The sequence below is a fragment of the Festucalex cinctus genome, chromosome 14, assembly GCF_051991245.1.
Source record: "Festucalex cinctus isolate MCC-2025b chromosome 14, RoL_Fcin_1.0, whole genome shotgun sequence".
Taxonomy (NCBI): Eukaryota; Metazoa; Chordata; class Actinopteri; order Syngnathiformes; family Syngnathidae; genus Festucalex; species Festucalex cinctus.
In genome coordinates, this window is record NC_135424.1 from 6,613,970 (window position 1) to 6,626,826 (window position 12,857).

General features: G+C 43.6%; 2 protein-coding genes across 3 annotated transcripts; both read left to right on the top strand.

Moving 5' to 3' along the window:
- The first annotated feature begins 817 nt into the window (after nt 1-817).
- On the top strand, nt 818-8,288 carry lrit1a (leucine-rich repeat, immunoglobulin-like and transmembrane domains 1a). Its single transcript, XM_077496329.1, has 4 exons — nt 818-1,175; nt 3,168-3,628; nt 5,574-5,879; nt 6,421-8,288. The coding sequence occupies exons 1-4, from the start codon at nt 1,054-1,056 to the stop codon at nt 7,473-7,475; spliced, it is 1,944 nt and encodes a 647-aa protein (XP_077352455.1). The 5' UTR covers nt 818-1,053; the 3' UTR covers nt 7,476-8,288.
- Nucleotides 8,289-8,547: 259 nt separating this feature from the next.
- lrit2 (leucine-rich repeat, immunoglobulin-like and transmembrane domains 2) lies at nt 8,548-12,111 on the top strand. Of its 2 annotated transcripts, XM_077496331.1 has the most exons (4): nt 8,548-8,767; nt 8,989-9,779; nt 10,303-11,036; nt 11,198-12,111. In XM_077496331.1, the coding sequence occupies exons 1-4, from the start codon at nt 8,649-8,651 to the stop codon at nt 11,222-11,224; spliced, it is 1,671 nt and encodes a 556-aa protein (XP_077352457.1). In that variant the 5' UTR covers nt 8,548-8,648; the 3' UTR covers nt 11,225-12,111. The 2 variants fall into 2 exon arrangements, with proteins under 2 accessions (XP_077352457.1, XP_077352456.1); XM_077496330.1 differs by having other exon boundaries at nt 10,303-12,111.
- The last annotated feature ends 746 nt before the right edge of the window (nt 12,112-12,857 follow it).

Genomic DNA, 12,857 nt, shown 5'->3' on the forward strand with positions numbered 1-12,857 from the left:
GTGCTTGTGCATAATATTAAAAAAAGAAAAAAAAACATAAAAAAAAACACCATTAAATTCATTAAATGCATTAAATTCATTAACACAGACTAAAACGAAGGACATGTTTGCTATAATTATAGTTAGTTTTAGTTTCTAAAGATAAAATGCAGTTTGTTAGCTTTCGGTTTTTAAAAAGCATTTTTGTTTTTATTTTATTTAATTAACAAAATAGTTTTTTGAATTTTAGTTTGTTTTTTTTCATTACTTTTAGTTAAATAACCTTGCTAGTATCTTAAGTATAGACTTAAGTTTAGGATCTTATTAGTTTCTCATTATTTTGATCCATCCATCCATTTTCTTGACCGCTTATTCCTCACAAGGGTCGCGGAGGGTGCTGGAGCCTATCCCAGCTGGCTTTTGGGCAGTAGGCGTAGTACACCCTGAACTGGTTGCTAGCCAATCGCAGGGCACACAGAGACAGACTATTTTATTTATTTATTTAAACTCAGAAACGGTCTTCCATTGTCACCAATGACAGATGAAAGGTCACAGACTCACCTTGATAAAAATGCACATGCAGTGAACATCTGCACGGCCTCCACTGGTCTGTGAAATGTCGCCAGGGGCCACCTTGTGGTAAAACACGGCGACGTCCACTTGCAGATTAACAGTCACGGCACGGCTCAAATGAACAAACTACATTTGAGAGGAAAATAAGAAGAGAAAAAAAAAATCATCCAAACATCACAGAGGATTATGACCATTTCGGAAGTGTGTGTGTGTGTGTGTGTGTGTGCTTTCGCCCCCTCTGTGATGTGATAATAAACAGGGGACGTCTCTGCGCAGCCTATCGGATTCCGGGATGCGGTGTACGCATCCAAATGAAAAGAACGCCAGTGGCCGCACTAATCCGCGTCTATCCTTTTTATCTGGGGACTCATGGGCAGTCTGATCACTTATGGGACAGCGGAGCGGTGGAGAGAAGCCATGCGGATGATATTCCCGTAGATGAAAGTTGCATGCAAAAGTGTGCACATGCATGTTAGGCGCGCTGCGTAAAAGTGGGCCAAAATGTTCCTCGTCTTGGTCGTGGGGCTCTACGCGGCCACGGGTGGACTTTTCTCCCCGGTGAGCAGCTGCCCGTCGCAGTGCAGCTGTTTTTATCACAACCTGAGCGACGGCTCCAAGGCCAGGTAAGGGCGAGCGTCGCGTAATTGGACTGCCGAGTTCCGGGTTCATTCTGTGCGCTTTTACGCACATGCCCACATGTCTTTTTTTTTTTTTTTTGGTGACATTTGCTTGAGGTCGACATGTGCGCCAAAGATAAATCAGGGAGTGCATGTTGGTCCAATTTTATTTAATGCAGGATTATCTTTCAAAGGCACTTTCAAGCCCGCCATCAGTGAGTTTTAGCTCACTTTGGTTGCTTTTTTTTTTTTCTCTCCCCTCTCCAGCAACTTTGGTGTACATGACCACAAATTGTGCCTTTAGGACCAGTTCATTTAGAACCACTAGCGAGCTGCAACGCAAGATTATTTATTTTTTTCGAACCTTATAACACAAAATTTCACAATACCCTTCCTTATTTTGCATTGAAAATGAGAGGGGGAAAAAACTGTGAAAGCATATAAATGTACACCCCTTCTTACAACAAATAAACAATTGCATCCTTAATTGTTTAACGGCTGGTCAAAAATATTATAACACCTGGATATGTCCATTTTTTTTAAATAAAAAACATTACGTTAAAAAGTACAAGTTCAACAAACAGCCTGAAATTGTAAAAACTAAGTTCAACGGTGAACTGCCAGAAAAAAAAAAAAAAGGAAAAAAAGAAATATGCATATAATATGACTTTTTCAACCCCATGGAGGTGGAACATGCAAACTACACAGAATGGCCAAAGCCCAGATTTGAACCTGTAACCTCTGAACTGTGAGGCAGATGTGCTAACAGTCATCTGCCCGTGCAGGGAAAACTTTCTGATTTGATTTCCACTAGAAAGAAAGCCATGAGTGTGTAGAGCATTTAGGTCTGGAAAAGGTCGTGACTTGAATAATGTGTCATGTGTATGGATTTTGTCGTTTTTTTGTTGAATTTGTTTTTTTTTCTAATAGTTTTCTTGTGCTGTTATGTCAGAGTACAATCAGACATTTTTTTTCTAATGGAAAAAATTGGGGGGGTCTAAAACTTTTGTCACATAGTGGATATGATTTACAACAATTATTTTGAAATCACAAATCATGGATAATTATGGATATCAAATTTTTACGTTTCACTTAATTTATGTTAAGAAGATAGATCACGTTTACACATAAAAAGTGAAGAAAAATTGCAAATTAGAATTTTCTGCCATAAAAAAACAACACAAAAGCAAATATACTAGGGGTGCAAAAAAAAAAAAAAAAAAAAAAAATAAAAATACCCCAATGAATTAGAAAATCGTTTTTGGATTTAAAAGACGCGAATGCATCGAATGAAACTGAATCGTTACATTTTGAAACACGTCGATACGTATCGAATCGTCTTTTAGTGGAGGAGGAAAAGCCACATTTAAAATTCATGACAAAAACCAAAAAGTCATTGATTACATCATACCCTCTTGAGCTGAACAGCCAATGCAGAGCAATTATTAACCCATGAAACTGGAATAATAACTACATTAAAATCTCTTGTATCTCTGACAGTGTCTAGAAAAAAAATTAACCAGTTTTAAATAATAAATTTAAACCTTAAGACCAGTATTTGTCCGAAAGTTACACCTTTTCTCTTATCATTTCTGTACTTTAAAATGACAACAAAAAAAGTGAGACCACACTTGATCTCCATTCACGTTGCGAAATGATGAGGATTATCCCATTGCATCATATTTTATCGTCTCCTGTCATAGCTTATTTTAGCATATCGTTTTTTTAATTGTACTGTATCTTAGCATATGCAAACTTAACATCTCATCATATTTAATCATATTCCAGTGTATCGTACCACAGCACAGCATATATCATATCTTAGCATATCATATTGTATCGTATTGAATCTCATCACATCTAATTCCATCTCAATATATCATTTGTCCTCTTATATAATCATATTCCAGCATATTGTTTAATATAACTGTCCATTATCTTATCATATTAGGCCTATATCCTATCATTGCGTATTATGTGTTTTTTTATCTTCCCCAGGAGTGTGATTTGCAACGACCCCGAGATCTCGCTCGTACCTGCGGGCTTCCCCGTGGACACGTCCAAGCTGCGCATCGAGAAGACGGCCATCCAGCGGATACCGAGCGAAGCCTTCAACTACCTGTCGGGCCTGGAGTTCCTGTGGATGTCCTTCAACGCGCTGTCGGCGCTGGCCGCCGACAGCTTCCGCGGGCTGCTCAACCTGGAGGAGTTGCGCCTGGACGGCAACGCGCTGGCCGCCTTCCCCTGGGAGTCGCTCGGCGACATGCCCAGCCTGAGACTTCTGGACTTGCACAACAACCAGCTCACCTCGCTTCCCGCCGAGGCCACGGCGCACATCAGGAACCTCACCTACCTGGACCTGTCCAGCAACAGTTTGCTCACGCTGCCCGGCGCCGTGCTGGCCAACTGGCTGGTGGCCAAACCCGCCCAAGGACCCGAGAGCTCCAAAATGATCCTGGGTAAGGGTCAACAGCTCTTCTTCTTGATGGCACCAACTTCAATGCAAGAGCTGAAAAAGAATTAAAAAAAGATCATATTATTTATCTAACAATACCGTATGTTTTTTCAAATCCCAACTTTTTTCATCTTATTTGTGATGATTTTACCCCAATTACTGTCAGTTTGACCTCCTTCCAAACATTGTGACCCAATGCAGATAACGAAATAACCAAGTTTTCCCTTTTTTTTTTTGGTTGCTTCTACACCACAATTGCTCATTTATATGATTTACCTTCCAATGTTATAAAAAAAAAAAAAGAAATTTGGAAAACTACCTGTACAAAGAATGATCACAAAATACAATAGATGCTTATACGTTCATTCTGAACTGATAGTGGCCGTACGTTGTGAATTTCACTGCTCCATCTAGTGGTGGAGTGTTAGTAGATGCTACTAAAATAATATCAACATTGTCTGAATGTACTCACTAAACTACGACCTACTTAGTGTAAAACTCTAGACGTGTTTAGAGCACCAACCTATCTTACTCAATTTTCTGAATGACAACAGGTGGAAATGCTGGTTTATTGTACAACCACAACAGAACACCTTATTTGTAATCAATAAATAAATTACAAATTCTAACCAATCAAGTGTTATTATAATAATAATTAAAAAAAAATCTCTCACAACATAATGATTCAGAATCATAGATCAAACCGGATATCATCTACACTACTGCAGATTACAACCACAATGAGCGCATGTTACTGTAAATAATTAACTCATTCACTGCCTTTGACAAGTATACTTGTCAATTGTATTTTTTAGAGCGGTGCTAAATGGGGGCGAATCTGAGCATGCTCCACTGTAAATATCAAACTTGGAAACAACTTTACTGATGCCCAACCACCGGTAGATGACATCATTGCCCCATTTTATAGGAAATAAACACAGTTTCAGAGTCCATGGGAGAAATGGCTGTATTTTGGCAAACCTACATTTTTCTGCTGTCAATTATAAAAGAACGGGACGGGACAAAAAGTAGGGAGTCTATTCTGTTATTTGGTAGATTCGGTTTATATATAATTATTGAATGTAATATCACGTGAGTATTGGAAATGTAAAAATTTTATATAATGACTGGCAGTGAATGAGTTTTAAGTATATAAACTATAAATAAGCTATAAATAAACCAAAACACCAAACAAAGATGCCACAAAAAAACACCAATGATCTACTGTACATGTACATACTGACATCTAGTGAATATTTAATTGTACTGCTTGTCACTATACGTCAATGGCATAGATAGATGAACAAAGATACATTTGCAGTGAGCAAACCATCTTTTTTACATAAATTAAATGTAATTTGATGTTCATATATATATATATATATATATATATATTGGTGTGACTTAAAATGAATAGCAAGATTTGATGCAGCTTACTGGCAAGTGGCGATTTCATTTTAAGAATAGTTAAAAAAAAAAAAAAAAAAAAAAAAAAAAAAAAAAAGACACGTCACTGATGAGCTATTTTTAGAAACAGGCCTGCAGGGTACTCAAGTGATCCTTGGGGGTGTCCGAAAAACAAAATTACCAATTCAAGACTACCAAACGGTGTTATAAATGACATATTAGTGACTGAATGCTCCTGAGAGCTGAAAAATGCCTACTGGGCTTGCACGTAATATTTTGTATTGCACGTGTAGCATGTACAATTATCGAATTGAACTCAATGCCGAGAACATCTGTTTGTGTTTCCCATGTAAAAGCTGGCGGTCAAGGGCACGAGTCTGAACCTGACCTTGATCATCATCATTGCCGTAGTCATGCTCATGATGTAGTTTATGAATTAAACGTTAATCCTCTTACAAGATTAACATCCTCCACATTGGCCATCTGGAAGCCTCGCCACCGCATTGCGACGACCTACCTCACCTGTGACCCCCCCCTCTCAGGTCTCCATGACAACCCATGGGCATGCGACTGTCGCCTGTACGACCTGGTCCAGTTCCAGAAGTCTCCCACTTTGGCCGTGGCGTTCATCGACACCAGGCTGCGCTGCTCGGCCCCCGAGAGCGTGTCGGGCGTTCTGTTTAGCGACGCCGAGCTGCGCCGCTGCCAGCCCCCGCAAATCCACACGGCCGTGGCGCGGGTCCGAAGCGCCATTGGGAATAACGTGCTACTCCGGTGCGGGACCATCGGGGTGCCCATTCCGGACCTGACGTGGCGGAGGGCGGATAAGCGAGTCCTGAATGGAACGGGTGAGTCTGCAGATTTTTCGATACGATGGTGACTTGTTGCCTAAATGTTGGCTTAATTGTGTTTTTTGATGGAAATTTACAAAAATAGATGAGCATGACAGGATAATGATGTTAGATATGATGAAGCAGCACATGGCTTCCCCCCAAAGCTATCTTCTGTTATTCACCGACTAATGCTTTAAAGCCATACAGTGACATCTGGGTGTCAATGAACCGTTGAAGTGACGAGGAGCTTCATTTAGACAAATTCTTGTGGCAAATACAGACAATTACAGTACAGTTTAAACCTTTTGGGGGCACGTGACGAATATTGATATGTGGACCAGAACCGAGCTGCAGACCAGAGGTTGGGGAGTGTGTGGGGAGCATGGGAGGAAGCTGGAGTAGAAAATTCATGTGAACAATAACCTCTCAAGACTGTGAAGCAGATGTGCTAACCACAAATCCACCGTGCTGTCTTGTGTTCATTAGCGCAAAAGAAGAACATTTTGCCACAACAGGTCCTAAACTAACGTTACATTTTCTCATTTCCTTTTCACAGTCCAGCAGGAAACGTCCAAAGATGGAATCACCTGGTCCATCCTCAGTGTCCCAGCCGTGTCCTACCGTGATTCAGGGAAATACATGTGCAAAGCGACAAACTACGCCGGGAATGCTGAAGCTGTCATTTCCTTAGTAGTATCTAATTCTTCAAAACAGGAAGGCAATCAAACCAGTAACGAGAAGAAGGCCAAAGTAAAAAAATCCAATCCGGTGGGAAAAGCAGCCTACCAGGAGAAATTGGTCGCCCAATACGTGGTGCCAACCTCCATACCTGCATCTTTACCGCCTGTGCTGGATCCTGGCCTTCCACCTGAAATTTCTGACCCCATTTCAGACAGTTTCAGTTCTTCTCCCGACCCTGCCGCATCATCCAACGCGGACACGCTTCTGGATCTGGAGAAGACCAACCTCAGTAACCTAGCTGCAAACACCTCATCGCTGCAGCAGGACCCAGACCGGGTGGTCCGTTCAGTGAAGGTAGTGGGGGACACGGACAATACGATCTCCCTCAACTGGCGAGCTCCCAAGGCCAAGAACACGACCGCCTTCAGTGTGCTGTACGCCGTGTTCGGGGAGAGAGACATGAGGAAGATCAATGTGGGGGCGGGTCAGAATAGAGTGACCATCGAAGGCCTAGTGCCCAGAACCAAGTACATCGCCTGCGTATGTGTGAGGGGCCTCATCCCCAAGAAGGAACAGTGCGTCATCTTTTCCACGGATGAGGCCGCCAGCGCGACCGGCACCCAGAAGCTGATCAACGTGATCGTGATCACGGTGGCCTGCATCATCGCCGTGCCCCTCACCGTCATCGTATGTTGCGGAGCCTTGAAGAGACGTATCCAAAAGTACTGGGGGAAAAAGTCCAAGGACATCCAAGATTCCTATGTGACCTTTGAGACATTGTCACCCGGGACCAAAGCCAAAGGACTGGAAGGGGAATACTTGAACAGACTAAACCCGGAAGAGTCCAACAGGCTGCTGTCGGCCCGCTCCAGCCTGGACTCCGAGGCCACGGCTAAAATCGAAGGACAGCCTAATGAGTACTTCTGCTGACGTCATGCTCCAGCTCCGGCTCCTCCGCCGCGTCACCTTCCTCGCGCTTACCCTCCTCCTCCTCCTCCTCCGCCACCACCTTGTCCCAGTCCCAACCACCATTCGCATCCTCACCCGCAGCCCCACTTCCACACACATCCGTATCCCCAGCACCGCCCGTATCCTCACGCCCGGCCGCATCCTGAAGTGAGCCCCCTCGACGACCACCCTCCACACACGCCCTGGGACACCCCCCCTCCCGTTCCGCCTCGCTGGGTCACGCCTCAGACTCCGCCTCCACCCCGAGCCAATTTTTATCAAAGGACCTTTGCACGCTGCACCATCATGGAAATATCCGTATAGTGGATATTTATCACTCAACTTTTCTCTTCTGGATATTTCCAAAGCAAGTCATAATGGCTTATATCACCTTGCATGGCGCAGTGAAGAAACCGTCTGATCCAACCCAAAGGGAAAAAAATAAAAATAAACACTCCATTGTCAATATGCATGTGTATGATTTGTAAATACTTTTATGGACGGTGTACACTTACATATACGGTCAAGTCTGTGCCTCTGTATATATCTGTCATACGTTCTCAGAGGAGATATATACTGTATCTTGATATACACACGCAGGCATGGTGAACGCAGACAAGCTGGAGCTGGAGACAAGTGCAGAAAGGACTGAACTATGACGCCGTGTAAATAAGACGTGGAACTATTTCTATATCCCAGCACTTTCTCCATGTATTCGTTTTTGCGCCACCTAGAGGCACCACTACCCCAGTAACTGTATTTATTGGTTCCACTGAGGATTTAAATAGAGTTAAATAAACTTTTCTATATCAATATACAAATATGTGCTATGTGTCTGTTCTTACATTAGGTTCCTGTGAGAGATATTAATCTGCTTGTGGTTGGAGTTTACATTTTAGTCGTTCAGTACCTGCCTAACATCAAGGTCAAAACAGCAGACCAGGACACATCATCATTCAACAGCACCATTCAATCCCTTCCTAAAAGGCTACTTATCAGTGGGCGTCACCTACTTAAATGAATAGTGGGTCAGACCTGCTGACTCTGTCAAGAATTAGGTGTTGTGCACTCGGGGATTAGTCCTAATAAGCTTCCCTTGTCTGCCTCACTCGACATGTCTTGAGCACGAATGCCATCCGCCTTTTCGGCAATTTTATGCAGACTATGGACAGGACTGGTTACCTGCTAGTTATAGTGTTGTTTCATGTCCAAGGGTATGATAGTTTTTCTCAGTGTTTGCGGGGGTGCAGCTGTATAGAAGACCGTCATGGAAGGTAAGATTTAATCTTCACCGAGGCAGATCTTGTTTCTATGTCAGTACGGCAAAGAAACTATTGAGTGTAGCCCACATTCTAATCTTTAGTTGATGTCCTTACACAGCTGTGTAAAAAAATTAAACAACCCCCCCAAAAACACAGATATTTTAATGGTAATTTGGCTATTTTTAATGCTCTAGTGAATCTAGATCTGAATTCATGTTTGAATTAACTCATAGGTCTCTCATATGCATGGAGGAGAAAGCGTTTGGGGCCATACCAGAAAATATTCCCCATGATATGACCAAAATCAGAATCGAAAAATCCCACTTCACCGAAATCAAGCGCGGAGATTTTTTCAGAACGCCTGCCTTGGAGAACCTGTGGTTGAACTTCAACGACATCACCCTGATCAACTCAAAGGCTCTGGAAGGTTTACGCAACCTGACCGAGCTCCGCCTGCAAGGGAACAAGCTGCGCTCCGTGCCATGGACGGCGTTCGAGGACACACCGGGTCTAAAGATCCTGGACCTGAAGCACAACCAGCTGGATGTGCTGCCGGAGCATGCGTTAAAAAATTTGCCCGATCTGACTTACTTAGACTTATCTTTCAATCGGCTTACAGTCATATCCAAGGAAGTCTTCCAAAACTGGCCCCTATACCAAAAACTGCAGAGCACAGAGGAGCAAGAGGCGAGATCCTCTGGGCCGAACGTCGTCCTGGCACTTCACGACAATGCCTGGCTGTGCGACTGCCGCCTCAAGGGATTCGTGGAGTTCATCCGCTCCCTCAGCCCCCCAATTATTCTGATGAACTCCTACTTGACCTGCTCCGGGCCGGACTTTAGGGCGGGCAAGTTCTTCCATGAGGTTGAGCTGCAGGCTTGCGTAAAGCCAGTGGTCACCACCCCGTCAACCAACGTCAGCTTACCGCTGGGCGCCAACGTCACTCTGCGCTGCTTCGCCAAGGCCCGGCCGGACCCTGCGGTGTGGTGGACATATGGTCTGAAGATAATCAGAGGATTTCATGGTAAGAGTGTGATATCCGCAGTGTGACGTTCAGGCAGGCGGATCGCCTGATATCTTGTGCTAAATTAGATACTTATGCGCAAATTTTAATCACAGACTTCTATAAAGCTTCCTTTAAGAGGAGTCAATCTGGATGAAGCCACACACCATCGGTGTTGCAGATTATCGTGTGCCGCGTAGGCTCGCCCGGCCGGTGTTAGCAGCCCTATTGGGACTACATGACTAAACCTGCTTGCATGTCAACTTTTTGCAGGCTAACTGCTTTAAGTGACCAATACGGGGGTCCTCAGTTTACGATGGTGTATCTTTCAGTGTGGCATTTTAAGATACTACCCAAAAAGCTTGCAATACACTAAATTCCGAATTGCCTTTCTACAGTAAAAAATCTGCCATAGAGTGGTGGCATGAACGATGAACTGCGTTAGAGCGGGGGCTCACTGTACACTGATAATGTGCTTCTCATTTCTTGTTCTGGTTCTTTAGTACTGAAACCATATTTGATCATATTATTATCTTCCTCTCAGAGTCTCAGGAGAGAGTGGATGAAGACACCATCAGATCCCTCTTGGTGATCCCTTCACTCCACGTGGCCGACCGCGGTGTCTACACGTGCAGTGCCGTCAACTTCATCGGAAATTCCTCGGCAAACATCCAGCTGGACATCCTCTCTCCCGACGGCTCCCAGTCTCCGTCTCTTCCCGGCTTCCCTGCGGATGACGAAAATGTCTACATCGACATCCGTATCGCCAAACAGACAGTACGCGGTATCTCCATTGAGTGGTTCGCAGTCTTGGACCGCCCGGACCAGACGTGGTTCACCATCCATTTGGGTCGCGCCAACGCCGGCAAGAAGGAGACTATCTACATCGGTCCTGGCATTCGTTCGTACTCCGTCTCTGACCTGATGCCTGCCACCAAATACGAAATCTGCGTGACGCTCAAAAACCAGACGCCGCGGCCCGGCCAATGCATTGTGTTCGTCACGGGAAGCGATATCACCGAGATGGAGCAGCGGGAGAAGCTGATCCACATCGTGGTGATCGTCCTCGCCATGGTGCTGGCCGTGCCCATCGGCATGTACGCCTGCACCACTGACGCCAAGTTCACCTGCCTGGAGGGTCTGATGGCGTTTTGGAAGAAGCGGCGCAGTGAGAGGGGATCTGCCGGGTTGGAGCGCGAGAGGCAAGGCACCTTCGACAGCCTGCAGGCGGCCAGCGACGAGGGCCTGGTCCGGAAAGAGTCCAGTGAGGACAGGAAGGTGAGGCGGAGGTCAGATGACAGGCCGCTTAAGAGCAAGGCCGACCACAGCAGAATTACTGCAGAACTATACTAAACAGCACCAAAACACATTGAGGCACTTTGTGAGTGTAATGACGCCGTGTGATATCCTGCTGATACTCTCTACTCTCTCTGTTCTAGGGCGGGAGGTTTGTTGACAAGGTGTGATTGGTCAAGATTGTTATTCAAGGGATTGCACCAGTGTAGAGATGTACTTCGTTGTTTCTCAGTCTCTCTTTTTCTGAATTCATTCTGTTATTATTCAGTATGTTCATTACACTGCTGCCTTTGTGAATGAATTGGGCTTTGTTTCAACAATGGTTATTGTAGTGGTACCCCAATTTGTTTTTATTTATTTTTTTATTTTTTTAACCCCGGTGACCACTTCATGGTAGGACAGATATTTTACAGACTACAAGCCATTTATCGAGGGGGATAATTGCAGGGATATCAACTTACATCACTGTCATGCAGTTTACATAAAACAAAGAGAATTACACTATGTGTATTTACAGTTAAACACCCACATTATAGCCTGTCTGCCTGCTAGCGTAATGCTAACACTAAACAGTATTTACGTTGCGGAGCTATATAACCATTGATGCAGTTTGACAAAAACGGTTCTGTTCAATTCTATTAAATATGTTAATATGTTACATACACCATTTGAAGTGCTGTTTTCCCTCATTGAAATACACATCACAACATTTTTTGTTGTTTTGGGGGGAATGACTGGTACAGATTAATGGTGTTTCTATTCATTTCAATGGGTACAGATGATTTGAGATAGCATGCTCATGGAGCAAATTCATTTTGATATCTCAAGGCATCAAAATGCTAATTCATAAATCACCCACAAACATGGCTGAAATATTGTGATATGGGAAAAATGCATAGCACACATTTTTATCTCGTATCGAATTCTTGCAAAATATTTTTTTAGTTCCTACTAAATTCTCTATATGATCTCTCGTGTGTATTTGTTTGAGGCAATCATGTTCTCGTGTAAAAATCATTATTTAAAGAGATATATTAATAAAATAGTTTTGCCTGTATGTGTGTGAAATTTTTACTTTGCATAATTGTTGAAGTAAATGCTAAAACGCCCGTTTGCTGCGCTTTGTGAGATAATCCCATTTATGTCCTAAGTGACCAAACTGTACAGTGTGTGTGCTCCAAAGTTTCATCAGTTGATCTTTAATCCCCGCCTGCGTCACTGCACTCTTATAATACGTCACGGGTCGGATTCCTGCAAACAAACACGGCACAGCAGCAGCGGGCATGCGCCGGACATGATCTGTGCCGAGGAAAGTCAGACAGATGGCACGCCGCATATGTACGCCGCCGTCCCCTGGCTATTGTTCATTTAATGTTGGAGCCCAAAACCAGCAAATTCACGATAGCTTCTGTCCTGACTTTAAGCCCGATTCGCTAAGCTTTCCAGTTGTTTCACACTTGAATCACATCTCCTTGCCAAGACGAGAAGGGAAACCATTGTAATCCTTTGCATGGACATGTCATTAGGTTCACATGTCCCAGAGGTAGAAAGAAATACTTTGGAGTGAACAACTCAGTGAATTCAGAAATGTGTTTCAAAATACAAGTGCGATGATAATTGATAAAATATGTGAAAAACTGAGAAATATGTAGTACACTCACTTGTGGCGACATCGCATTAAATTGGTTTTCATCGTTTCAGTTTTCCAGATTTTTTTTTGCACCCAGTGACACACATGATGTCCGGAAAATGTCCACACTCCCCTCTATATAAAAATTTGAGCACCTTCATTCACGTCAACGC